We start from the raw sequence: 12049 nt of genomic DNA, 5'->3' as shown, positions 1-12049 counted from the left end.
TACTTCAAAGCACATTGTGCGCTGTCTGTCCTGCGTGCTGCACAACAACATTGAATATTTAGTATTTACTGCTGTTTACACTTAGCTAGATTAATGCGATGGTGTTGTGTTTAGTATGTTGCTTTGGGTTTTTTTTTTGCTTGTTTTCTATTCTTTTTCTCTCAACAGGTGATCCAGGAGATTTTTTTTTTTTTCCCCCCTTTCTCACTGTCCCTCTTCCCTTCTGTTTTTCTTTTCCTTCATCTTTCTTTCTCCCTTCCCTATCCCCCACTCATGTCTGTCCCGTCTGTAACAACTGAAAATAAAATAAATAATAAAAACAAAGGACTATCAAATGGACCAATACAGCAATGCCACGATGATCCATTTGGCAAAATAAATCCATTGGGTATCTTGGTTGGTCTTCAGACAACAATTCTGACGGCTAAAGAACCAAATGGGACAGGCTAAATAAATAAATAAATAAATGGAGACAACAAGGAATCTGTAACTGTACAGCGACAGATGCAAGCTGATGAGGAATAAATCTATCACCTCCTCGCCTGATCTCAAGGTAATAGCAAGGGAGAGATTGTGCAGGGCTGAGACGGGATCCTCCCAGCAAACATTTTGACGTTGAATTATCATCAGCTGGCATCTTGTCATGGCTGAAAGATAGTTCCAAGATGAAAGTTGAACTGATGTTGTGGATATTAGTGCAACATTGGTTCGAGCTACATCTTCAATGTCGTCTAGAGGTCCATGTTAAACTTTCTAGTACTGGAAAGTTTGTGTTCAAGGATTGTTTTCCTACTATCTCTTTGTTGATTAGAAAAAACTAAATAAAGAAAATTAAAAACATTTCTCAATAGAAAGAACTGAGAAGAACATATTCCCTTGCTGACATTGCGGACAGCAAGGACATAATTGTATGAATTTGACACGATAAGGTCCGCACACCAATAAAATGATAAACTGTAAATGGCTTAATAAAACAAAAACAGGCTCAGGTGATACTAGTCTGTATACGTGGAGACGACTTTCTCTGGATGTCTGTTCACAGCCATGTGCCAACCAAGTCAGTTGCTTTTACTTTTAAATGCAATAATTCCTTCTTTCTAATAATTTGATCTATAATTCTCACTTTGTAAGAGACAGCCTGCTGTCATACAGCAACCAGGGAGATGATATCAGGGTTTCAACCATTTTTCTGGGTTATTGAGTTCTATTATACAGCAGTAAGTGTTCATGTCATACTGAAAATAAGGAATAAAGAAGAGGCCAAAACCAAAGTATTTTTTAATGATTGTAGAGTGAGTCACTCAGTTTTTCTACTGGACACTCGTCTTTGCCCCAACCATCCTCATACTGTAGGTGCCAAACTGGCAGATATGTTTGAGTTTATATATGATTAATCATCTTGTATTTTTTCTACTCTATATCAGGCATCTGTAGTTTTGTTATGATGACCATGAAGAATATCATAAACCCACACATGTTGCTGGATTTTAAAATTCTAGAGTGGGATGACTGTAGGATGGAAATGATAAATGGACTTGTTTTTCAAAGCACTTTATTTTACAAACCTCATTCACACAAACACTCTTTTCCCACTATTTGCTTTATATGTGCTTTATATGTAACATTAAAACTCTGGGAGCATCAGGAGGAACTTTGGTTAAGGAGGTAATTGGAAGATTGGTGGATTGATCCCAGTCTGTGTGCCAAAGTACAGTATGTTAAACATTCTGAGAAAAAAAAAAAATCATAAATGACCCCGGTTTGAAAAATTGAGCAAGAAATTTAAAATACAGGATCGCTTTGAATCAAGTATGGGGTGAAATGTAAACTCTGTGGGCAAACATTTGTCTGTCACATGTCAAATCAGACATAGTATTCTCATGTAAAACATGCAGGTAGCCTGATACCAGCCATGTAGCAGAGCTGCTTTTTCTAGCATAGATAGTGTCTCATAGTTTCTGGGTCACATCCAGAATCATTACCCTTCTGCTGGTGTCACTAAACAGGCACTCTGCTGCTTTGAGCTTTTGTCAGAATTATATTTTAATTACCTTTTTTAATTACCTTTAATTTTTAAAGCCTTATTATCACAATATTGTAATTCTCTATAGTGCACCACAGCATTGAGGCTTGCTCGGGAGGTAAATTAAAAAATAGTTTTTTATTTCTAATATTATGAAGGCACATTATAATCACTCGAACTAACAACTACTATACAACAGGTCCACGTATTAATGTGGAAGGTTTAGTAAAATGTAATTGTCTTTAGAGGCCTTTTCTTTCTCTGTATCATCTTCAGCTTCTTTAGCTTTATACTACAGACTTACTATGTGAAATCATCCCAAGGCCTCTCTATCGTATTAAGTCATAAGGACTGTGCATCTCAGTGGAGCACACTAAGGTCACCGTCATGTTTCTGTAAACATTCTGGGATTCTGAAAAGGGTAGCTGTGGCATTATTTTGCTAGAGGCAGCCATGTGAAAAAGAAAAAATTCTGGTCAGCAACAATCCTTAAGTAGATGCTGGCATTCAAATGAAGCCTAACACCTGGTATCAAGGCGACTAATTTGTGCAAGAAAATACGCCCACCCATTTACCACTAGCGTGTTCTTTGCAACACAAGGCAGGACTGATGGATGACTTCATGCTGTTTACTTCAATTTCTAACCCTGCTGTTAGTGTATCACAACAGGAATTAAAATGTGAAAGTTGCAGTAAGCGAGTAGAGCATTTTAAACAGTTTGATTAACAAAGTTTGATGATTGTGAAACCACAGTGTAGTCGTCTGCTGCTTCAAAGTTTGATTAACTGAATTTAGAGATGGTTGAGCTGCTAACAGGCATATTTATCTGCCTGTTAGCTTAAACAAGTTTAGTCATCTGGCCCTGACCTTCCTCGCTGTCAAGGTGGTTTTGCATGCTCAACTGTAGCAAACTATGTTTTGTTTTCCTTTGTTGCAGTCAAATCCCAGCAGGCCAGCTGGTTCTGAGATGCTGAAACAACAATGTCAGGAGCAGCAGCAACAACACCTTGCTTATGCATCGTGCCTCTTCTATTGTTAGCGTGATCATTTCTGCAGTCACATCCTCTAACTTACTTGTTGAGTACTAATGCATATGTGCTTAGATTTTGGAGGGACATTAAGCAAAAATGAAACCACGAACGTGAGGAAAGCCAACACATGGTATAAGGGTGTTTGGACATCAAAGCAAACGGTGATTTTATAGGAGGTCGGGACAGCAGACACGCACAGTAACAGCATGCGCCGAGTAAATTATTGACGAGTTGAACTCGTCTACTCCACGAGTACACTGTAACTCCATCTCAATGACGTAGGCTGTAGTCCCCTTGAGCTTGCCGCACCAAATGTGTGGGAACACTAAATACACCCCTCCCTCTCTCTATTGGGGAGATTAAAATTGCATAGGAAGATGAAACAAAGGACTGCAGCTTTTAAAAGCATGAGAATGGGAGAAAGAAAGGAAGATCAAGTGAGAGGGGAACAGGTTGCAAAAGTGGAGAGAGAAAGAGGGTAAGAGGGAGGGAATTATATAGAAAGTCAAGTAGAAGACAGGCACAATGGTGAAGACTATAGGCAACTTGAGCGGGATGCAAAGAGACTGTAAGAGAGAATAGAGGTGTGTAACCACAAGGCAAGGAGCCAAAGCTCACCCAGCTGCTCACACGTTCGCTAATTTAATCACTCGTTTCTCAAACAACCATTCATTGACTGATTTAGTCACTTACTTGTTCCCTCTTTATCTCTCCTCCCCTCTCTCTGTAATGCATTTCCAATACACTGCCCTATTTTTTATAAGAGGAGAGCTTGTAAACTTTTACAAAGCACGGCTTTTAACTCAGCAATCAGGCATTACAGTATAAGACATGGTTGGCATAAGCCAGTGAAAGATGTCAAACTGTTGTGCCAGAATAGTTTCTTAATGATTCCTTAAGGACCAACAAACATCCACGCATACACACACACATATAGATACACACAGGATAGCATGGCAGGGGGTAACTTAAGTGTAGCAGGCTTCACTGGGGCTCTGCTGGCCAAATGGAGCTAGCTAATTATAGCAAATAAACTGCACTGATCTGTGCTATTAGCTGGTCAGTAATGAAGCAGAGTGGAGGGCTCCTTTGACACTGATGAATGGGCCTGGCTCTGAGTGCTGCACTCCCTGGCCTTTAGTTCAGCTCTACTAACACAGCATTCTGAGCAAAGTGAGGGTGCATTAAGGCAAGGAGCATAACAAAGCTTTGCAGATGAGATAAATAGAGACAAAAGGATTGTGACAGAGAGGAGCGAGAAACAACAAAGAACAGACAGAGAGAACTTGATGGGAGGAAAGATGAAAAAAAAAAAAAACACAGCAGGAAAGTGTGCTTGTAGGCCTGTGGGTGTGTAGGGCAGAAATAAAAGACTGCACAGAGATGCATAATGTGCTGTAATATGGGTCAGGGGCAAAGAGGTCCCACAATCTCTCTTTTAGCCTTTCCTGTAGCATCTGTAATGTTTTGCACTTCATTAATAGCCATCTAAAGCCAATTAGGAAAAGTCAAATAACAAAAAACAAAATGCCTGGATGGAGACAAATCAGAGCCGCAACACCCAGCACGCACTCAAAGATTAATAGACACCCTGAAAGAAACTAGAATGACCTTATTGCAGTGTCAGGGTAAAAAATACTCACACGTCTACGAGCACACACATGCACACACACACTAATACTTAACAGGGTATTGTTGCAGCAAATCTAATGAATAGAATCAATTAAGCATTTGCATTTCAGAGCAGATGATTTTGGCAATTTACAACGACGGGGATCAGTGTGAGGTCTTTTGGCTTCACAATGAAAGTCAGTGCGTAAGAACTTTGCTCATTAATATAACATCTACTTTAGTACATGCATAAATACTAAAGGCAAGCTTTGGCCTTTCATTTCTCCATATTTGCATTACTTAGCATAGCGTGGCAATGCAGAGAGTAGCATTAAGTTGTCAGTTTACATCCACAATTAGGATATGCCAGGAAGCGCTTAGAGTTTGTCTTGAAACCATCTGGACTGTAATGAAGTTTTCAGCTGAATCTACTTGAAAATTTAATACAAATATTATCTGCTCTTAAAGTTTTCAAAGCTTCTGCAATTATCTTTTTCTTAGCTCACTAGGGCCAAGGAAACAAAGAATCAACTTGTTAAAATTTCAAGATACATTTTTTCCCAAGGGAGACAGAAAAGCGTAATCTGATCTAATCTAATCAGTGCATGCAATCCGGCGATTGAAAACAATGGTATAAATGTAAATATGTGTAGTTATAAATGTACAGTTTGTATTGCTTCTGTGAATCAGGAAGTTGGTGGTTGGGTCTAGTTCACATGGACTACAACCCCACAGAGTCCCAGGTCAAATTACTGACCTTCAGGTTATTTCCTTCAGTGTGTAAGTTTGTGGCTAGACATAAAAGAGCTTTATATGGGATAAAGCATTTAAATGTGTGTGTGAATGATTGAATGTTGTTTGTATAAGATGCATTTGAGTGGTCAGTCTAGCTTTCTATTTTGAATCGCATGCAAGAAAAAAAAAAAGACAATTCTGTTCGTGCCCATCTAGATGGATGGATCCTGGATATGGGCTGCTGAATATAACAGTCTGATTCCTCTGCTACCTGCCAGTACACTCTCCCCGCTAACCCTCAGATGGCCGTCTACCATCTTCTCCTGCTGCTCAGTGCCCATGGCCACCCTGAACTTCACTGGCCATCTCGAGCCCTCTAAGGTCAGCTTTGGCCCTATGCAGGGTTACCATGGAGACAGGAGTGTAAAATAAAACATTTTCATCAATGGCAAAATCCACCAAAAAGAGAGAAAGTAGAGCCAGAGAGCGAGAAAAGGAAGATGTTAAGAAGCTGCAGCAACCACTCACAGACAGACACATGATTGCGACCAGAGCAGATCAATTATATCCAAATGGAAGTACACATACACACACACAAAACAACATTAACTCAACATTGCAAAATGCCTTGACGCACCTGTGTGTTGCATTTGCATCAGTGCAAATAAATGCTCAAAGTGTGCAGACCTCTGGATAATGATGGTTTTAATTACAGCGCTGTGAGCAAAGTGTACAAAGATATATATGCATATGCGCACACACACCACTATTTAATCCTCACTGTTGCTAGTGACACCCAGAGGCCCCTGCTCCAATCATAGCACAGAAGATAAGGAGGCAACTCTGAGCCAATGCAGAACCACAACCGTCAAAGCTGATGTGTCACCGGGGAAGGAATTAAAGCGAACACACAGGGGTCGCCTGCTTCCTTGAGTCCCCTTCGCTCATTAGCATACATTTGTAAACAAAGAAATGAAGGCAACGAGGGCCTTGGTGCTAGTGCGGTGTCATGCTGTTAGCAAGAGTCAGAGCTAAACAGAGCATCTAAATGAGGTGAGAGCTTTGGAGGAGACCTTTCTATGATAATGCATCGATCTTCTGTGCTCCTGACAGCTGAGCAGCTACACTGGAAGACAATGAGAGAGAAACATTTTGTGTCTGTACCACGCCTGCATCTCTCCCAAAAAAAACTTCAGAAGACAATCTCACGAGTCGAGGTCCAGGCTTCAACTTGGTTAGTACCGAGCGACATAAGCCAGACATATTTTTCTGAAGACACTTTGCTTTAAGAGCAGGAAGAAAAGACAACATAAATGAAAAAGGAAGGTTAAGGAAGAAGAAAATGGGAACTTAGCTAGGGGTGTCAAATTATCGCGTTAATTGCGATTAATTAATTACAATGCTATTTAGCGCGTTATGTTTTTTAATCTCGTTAATCTAATTTTTAATCTCTTGACGTCATTGATTTTGTATGAGAGTTGCTATGTTATAAAATCCGTTTTTATGTGCTGGGCTCCTTGTGCTTGACTTGTTGGGGGTGGAGTCACGTCGTGAGGTCAAGGTGAGAAGTGGTGATTAGCTTACAGTGTGGATATGGAGGCGCATCTGAGAGTTGTTGGCCCAATGAATGGGAAATTTGTATTTCATAAACGCCCCGACGGCACCATTGACAAAGGTAAAGTGGTCTGCCTAGAGTGTAAGAAGGAGTTTGCTTACCACCGAAGCAGCTCAAGTTTGGCCTATCACCTCAACGCAAAGCACCCAGCCGCGAGTGCAGCAACAGCTAGCAGTGAAGACGTTAGCAATATAGCAAGCCAGAGCAAAGCTTTTCGCCAAACAAAACTAGAGAATACCCCTCGTATGAGCAAGTCTGCGACCGACAGGCTGACTAATGTTATTGCCAAGTGGATAGCGATGAACTGTAGGCCGATAAATATAGTAGAGGACGAAGGATTGACAGAGGTGTTGCAAATTGCGTCCAATGACCCGTCATACAAGCCGCCGTGCAGGACTACAGTAACGACCAAAATCAGCAAAATGTACGACGGCGAAAAGAAAAACAAACTTGAGATTTTGGCGGAGGATTCTCCCAACTGTGTTGCTATAACCGGAGATCACTGGACCTCAGCTGGCAACCACAGCTATTTTGGGGTGACTGGACACTTTATTGATAGTGAGTGGAACCTCAACTCATTTGCACTGACCGTCATGAGAACAGAAACCAGGCACTTTGCTGATAAATGCGCCGAACAGTTCCTCAAGGTAGCAAATGACTGGGGTATTGAAAACAAGATATCCACCATTGGCACAGACAGCGCAGCAAACATGCTGGCTGCTATGAGAGCACTTCCATATGAGCACATCGCCTGCAATGCTCACATTCTCCAGAGGACCATCACGGTATGTCTCGATAGCAGTGGTTTTGTCGGTGTACTGGCAAAGTGCCGCAAGATTGTTGGTCATTTTAAACAAAGCCCTGCGAGTACCACAGAACTTAACCAACAACAAGTAGCACTCGGAAAGAAGAGCGATCAACTTATACAGGATGTACCCACCAGGTGGAACTCGACTCTCGCAATGGTCTCACGCCTCCTATGTAACCGAGAGGCTGTCCAGGCTACGTTGGACCAACAGAACCACAGGTTGGTCTTGCCAACCGAAGCTGAGTGGGCGAAACTGCAGAGCTCCTGCTTGAACCATGCAAGTAAGTTCAAATAAACACCTTCCCATTTTAATTATATAAACTACTGTTACATGTGTAAAATCAAAATTAATGAACATAACAAGGAACTTTTAAGGACAATTAAATTGGAAATCAGTTACACTTTGATTTAAATGAATCCAGCTAGGTTTATTTAGCAAACCTCTCCACCTCTGCAGGTATGTGACAGAGCTGCTGGGTGGTGAGGCCTACGTCTCTTGCTCTGTAGTGCTGCCTGCTTTTCGCCATCTGTACCGTGTCATGGACATTACTGATGATGATCCTGCCTACGTGGTGAAGTTCAAGAATGCCTTCCAGAAGGATCTGGCAGCACGACGAGCTAATGGCAACGAGATATGGTTCGAGGTGGCCACAGCATTGGATCCACGGTTTAAGGATTTGAAATGTCTTCCAAGAGAAAAGAGGGAACAGGTAGGACAATAAGGTTAAGCTGGACTAATGAGTCCAATTCATTATCAAATCTAACTTTTATTTATTATATGGAACACAAAGTTCTTTACAAGATTAAATAAAATAAAAAAAAAAGCACTTAGTTTTAATCACAATCATTCATTCATTCATTCATTCATTCATTCAGGTGTGGACCATTCTGGAGAATATGCTCCAGGCAGCAGAGCCCAGAAGAGCAGATAGTCTCCAGCCCTCCACAGAGGATGATGGACCAGCTCAGAAGAAGAGGAGGAGCGAACTCCTTCTGGGGTCTGACTCTGACTCAGAAGATGGAATTGAGTCTGGAGAGCTGCAGCGCTGCAGAGCAGAACCCAGCATCAGTATTGATGACTGTCCCCTGCAGTGGTGGTATGCTCACTCAGGAGTCTATGAAAAGCTGTCAGTCCTAGCACAAAAGTACCTGGCCTCCCCAGCTACCTCTGTACCCTGTGAGAGACTCTTTAGCCTTGCAGGCCACATAGTGCAAAAGAAAAGGGCAGCCTTGCTTCCAGAAAATGTTACCAGGCTGGTGTGTCTTAGCGACTGGCTGAGGAAGAAGAAATGAGACACATGTGGTCAGCATAGCTGCTGTGTCATTTGTAGCCTACTAGAATAGATTGCTTGATGTTCAGCACTTTTTTTTGTGATGGAAGAATACTTTGATGTGCTAACTTGCAGCACTGCAATGTCAGTTTTATTTTTCATTATCTGAAGCAGAGGAATTTCAGTGCTGTATTGCTCAGAAAAGAGCAACTCTGATGTGCTAACTTGCAGCACTTAATTTATTTGATTTTATTTGTATTTATTTTTCCACTTATTTTACAAAAGAATACAACAGTATGTAAATGGTTGCATCTGTTTAACGTTTGTTAAACAATAAATGACTTTATAAAGTCACTTTCTTTGTTATATCAGTCTTTTGGTCTGCCACAATAAGTTGAGGGCTTTCCTCAGCTATTTTTAGGTGAGATTAAAAAAGAGATTAATTAGATCAATTAATTAAAAATCATAATTAATTAATCTCTATTTTTTTTAATCTCTTGACAGCACTAAACTTAGCTATACCACAGTAGGTTTGACCTAGAGCTTTTCAGAGATCTCAAACACTAACCTCTAAATAACCTGTTTACTATCTGTCCATCTTTTTGTCTCCCTCGCAGGCATCCTTCTCCACTTCCCTTTTATCTTCACTACCTCATTCTGTGCCATCTCACTTGCAATTACTCTTCCTACACACTTTGTATTTATTATCCCCCTTCTTCTCCGCTTTCTCTCTTCATCTCAATCACTCATTTCTTCCATTTGATGTATTTGTAGCAAAATAATACTTGAATATGGTTTCCGTGTGGAAACCCCGATGTGGTCATTATCTTCCACCAAGTGTCTGATTATCATCATTCCAAGGAGTCATTACTCTGCTGATCATATCACCTTTGTGCTAAGAGAAAGGAAGATGGTATATAAGGGTGGTGATGGGGAGAGGACAGATATAACAGATAAAGCAGGAGTTTAAAAAAGTATGTCTTGACATGGTGAGAGAAGAACAAAAGAAGAGGACAGGAGAGAAGGAGGAAAGAGGAATAAGAGAGTATCTAGGAAAAAGGAAGTGGTGATATGTTACATTCAAGGAGAAGGGGAGGAAAGGGAGATGGAAGAGGAGAAGGAGGAGGACAGAAACAATAATAGCCTTGTCTTATCACTGTACAGTGATAAATTTCCTTCTCAGCAGGGAGTCGGTGCCCAGGCTGGGGCCAGGCCTGATGACAAACCACTTCCACCCTGCAGTGCAGTACTGGCTATTTATGATCAGGCAACATATACGAGCTAGCCACGAAACCAGCAGGGCCCCAATTCATCTTGGGCCGTTGTTGTCACTCTTGGGCCCCAGTGACAACCTGAAATGGGCCTACTCCCTCACATCCCCCAACTCTGCCCTCGACTGTGACAGACACTTCAGCACATCATCCGCTGCTTACTGGTAATGATTCAATGTTACGAGCAGTTTTTCACCTATGTGGATTGTTACCTAACCACACGTGACATCTGACTTACAGTAGTTTTAAGGCGATGGGTAAGCAAATGTTTTATAGTGTTTAAAAACAGATAGCTTATATTGATGTACTTGTTGGTATGGATAGCACGGGTTGCCTAGTCAGCATTTCTGTAATGAAGAACAGTCGGATTAAGAGGCAAATTTAAAATTGCTGCGGTGGTGGGGGGGAAAAAAAGTGTAAAACAGTGAAGTTTCCTTTTAAAACGTGACGCAAGAGCATAAAACTGCAAGGCAATTATTATCCCTCATCAACAAGCCCAACTTCACTTAGTTGTTCTGTAGAAAAATCCCCCAGGACCGCCGACCCCAACTTAGTCACTAAGGACAGAGAGCACCAATAAGCAGAACACAGGGCACTCCGTAGTAATTAAATCATGCAAGCTGCTGTGATTGTTTGCATTTTGTTTCTTGTGTCTGTTTACCTCTTTACAGATTCCTGCTTTGCATAAATTATTCATTGGTGTTCCTTTTTGTATCCTCCAGAAACAGCAGAGGCTGGTCGCGCTGCAAATCTGAAGGCAAAAACACAACCCACTGATAGACATCTCTGACAGTGGCTTGGAACTGAATAGGAAGGAAGGAAGTACTGCTGTTAAGCTTTGGCACAAAGCACATAGAGATCAGCCAAATTCTCTATTCTTTTCATGTCAATCCAAATATAAAGCTCCTATTAAGAAATGTCAGACATTTGCAGACATTTATAGCGCAGAAAATGACAATTTGCCATGCATTTCCATCTTGTGAACATACTTTGTTCAAGTAGACCTCAATTGTTTAATGGAAGATATGGAATCTACAGCAAAATGACTATTGAAAATCATTGTAATTGAGGCAAATCACCAGCAGGAATGGAATATATTCAAAAGGGAAAAGAAGTGTTTCTAGGCACCCCTGAGCCATATTATGGCAATAACACACCCATCCTATTATTACAATATGGAATAAAAACAAGAGATTGTCCTTTTATGTGAAAATTAGGGAAGATTTTTGCAACCACATCACTTCCAACAGAAACCAAATTATAGCTTATTGAAAAGTATATTATGAGATAGCAGAGCTGTGTAACAACTGATGAATTCTGAATGTTGTGTATACAGCTCCTTTTGGTATTTGGCGAGTGCCTTTGTGTGTATATCTCTGTCACATGACATGGTTGTGTTTTTGTTGACTTTATAGCAGTAAAGCAACAAAACATCTTTAATGGAATTTTATATTTACACACTCAGGATTCTCTGCAGCTTTGCAGCTTTCAGCGTTACATGTTCACGGTTTGCATCAGTATCAACAGCAGAATTTGGAAAATAAAGATCTAACCAAAATGGTTGCAGATTAAAAAAAAAAAAACATAGCAACATGCATCATTAGTCTGCTGTGTGTGTAATTGAGAAAGCAAACTGACAGGTCCACTTTCAATTTTAAGGTATCGTCAAGGGAGATGGCATTA

At 40.8% G+C, this 12049-nt stretch overlaps 2 protein-coding genes across 3 annotated transcripts in view; one reads left to right on the top strand and one right to left on the bottom strand.

The window, feature by feature from the left end:
• Nucleotides 1–12049, bottom strand: part of b4galnt4a (beta-1,4-N-acetyl-galactosaminyl transferase 4a) — a 160665-nt gene that overhangs the window by 110551 nt on the left and 38065 nt on the right. The gene's annotated exons all lie outside the window — the stretch shown is intronic.
• On the top strand, nt 6765–9449 carry LOC146704315 (E3 SUMO-protein ligase ZBED1-like). 2 transcript variants are annotated; one of them, XM_085461381.1, is made up of 3 exons: nt 8091–8105; nt 8282–8534; nt 8701–9449. In XM_085461381.1, the coding sequence occupies exons 2-3, from the start codon at nt 8364–8366 to the stop codon at nt 9115–9117; spliced, it is 588 nt and encodes a 195-aa protein (XP_085317507.1). In that variant the 5' UTR covers nt 8091–8105; nt 8282–8363; the 3' UTR covers nt 9118–9449. The 2 variants fall into 2 exon arrangements, with proteins under 2 accessions (XP_085317506.1, XP_085317507.1); XM_085461380.1 differs by lacking the exon at nt 8701–9449 and having other exon boundaries at nt 6765–8105; nt 8282–8365.

The sequence above is a fragment of the Copadichromis virginalis genome, linkage group LG7, assembly GCF_057382275.1.
Source record: "Copadichromis virginalis isolate Kocher_CV1m ecotype Utaka linkage group LG7, C_Virginalis_male_GT1.1, whole genome shotgun sequence".
NCBI classification, from domain to species: domain Eukaryota; kingdom Metazoa; phylum Chordata; class Actinopteri; order Cichliformes; family Cichlidae; genus Copadichromis; species Copadichromis virginalis.
Note: the sequence above shows the minus strand (reverse complement) of the source record. Positions and strands in the feature narration are given on the sequence as shown.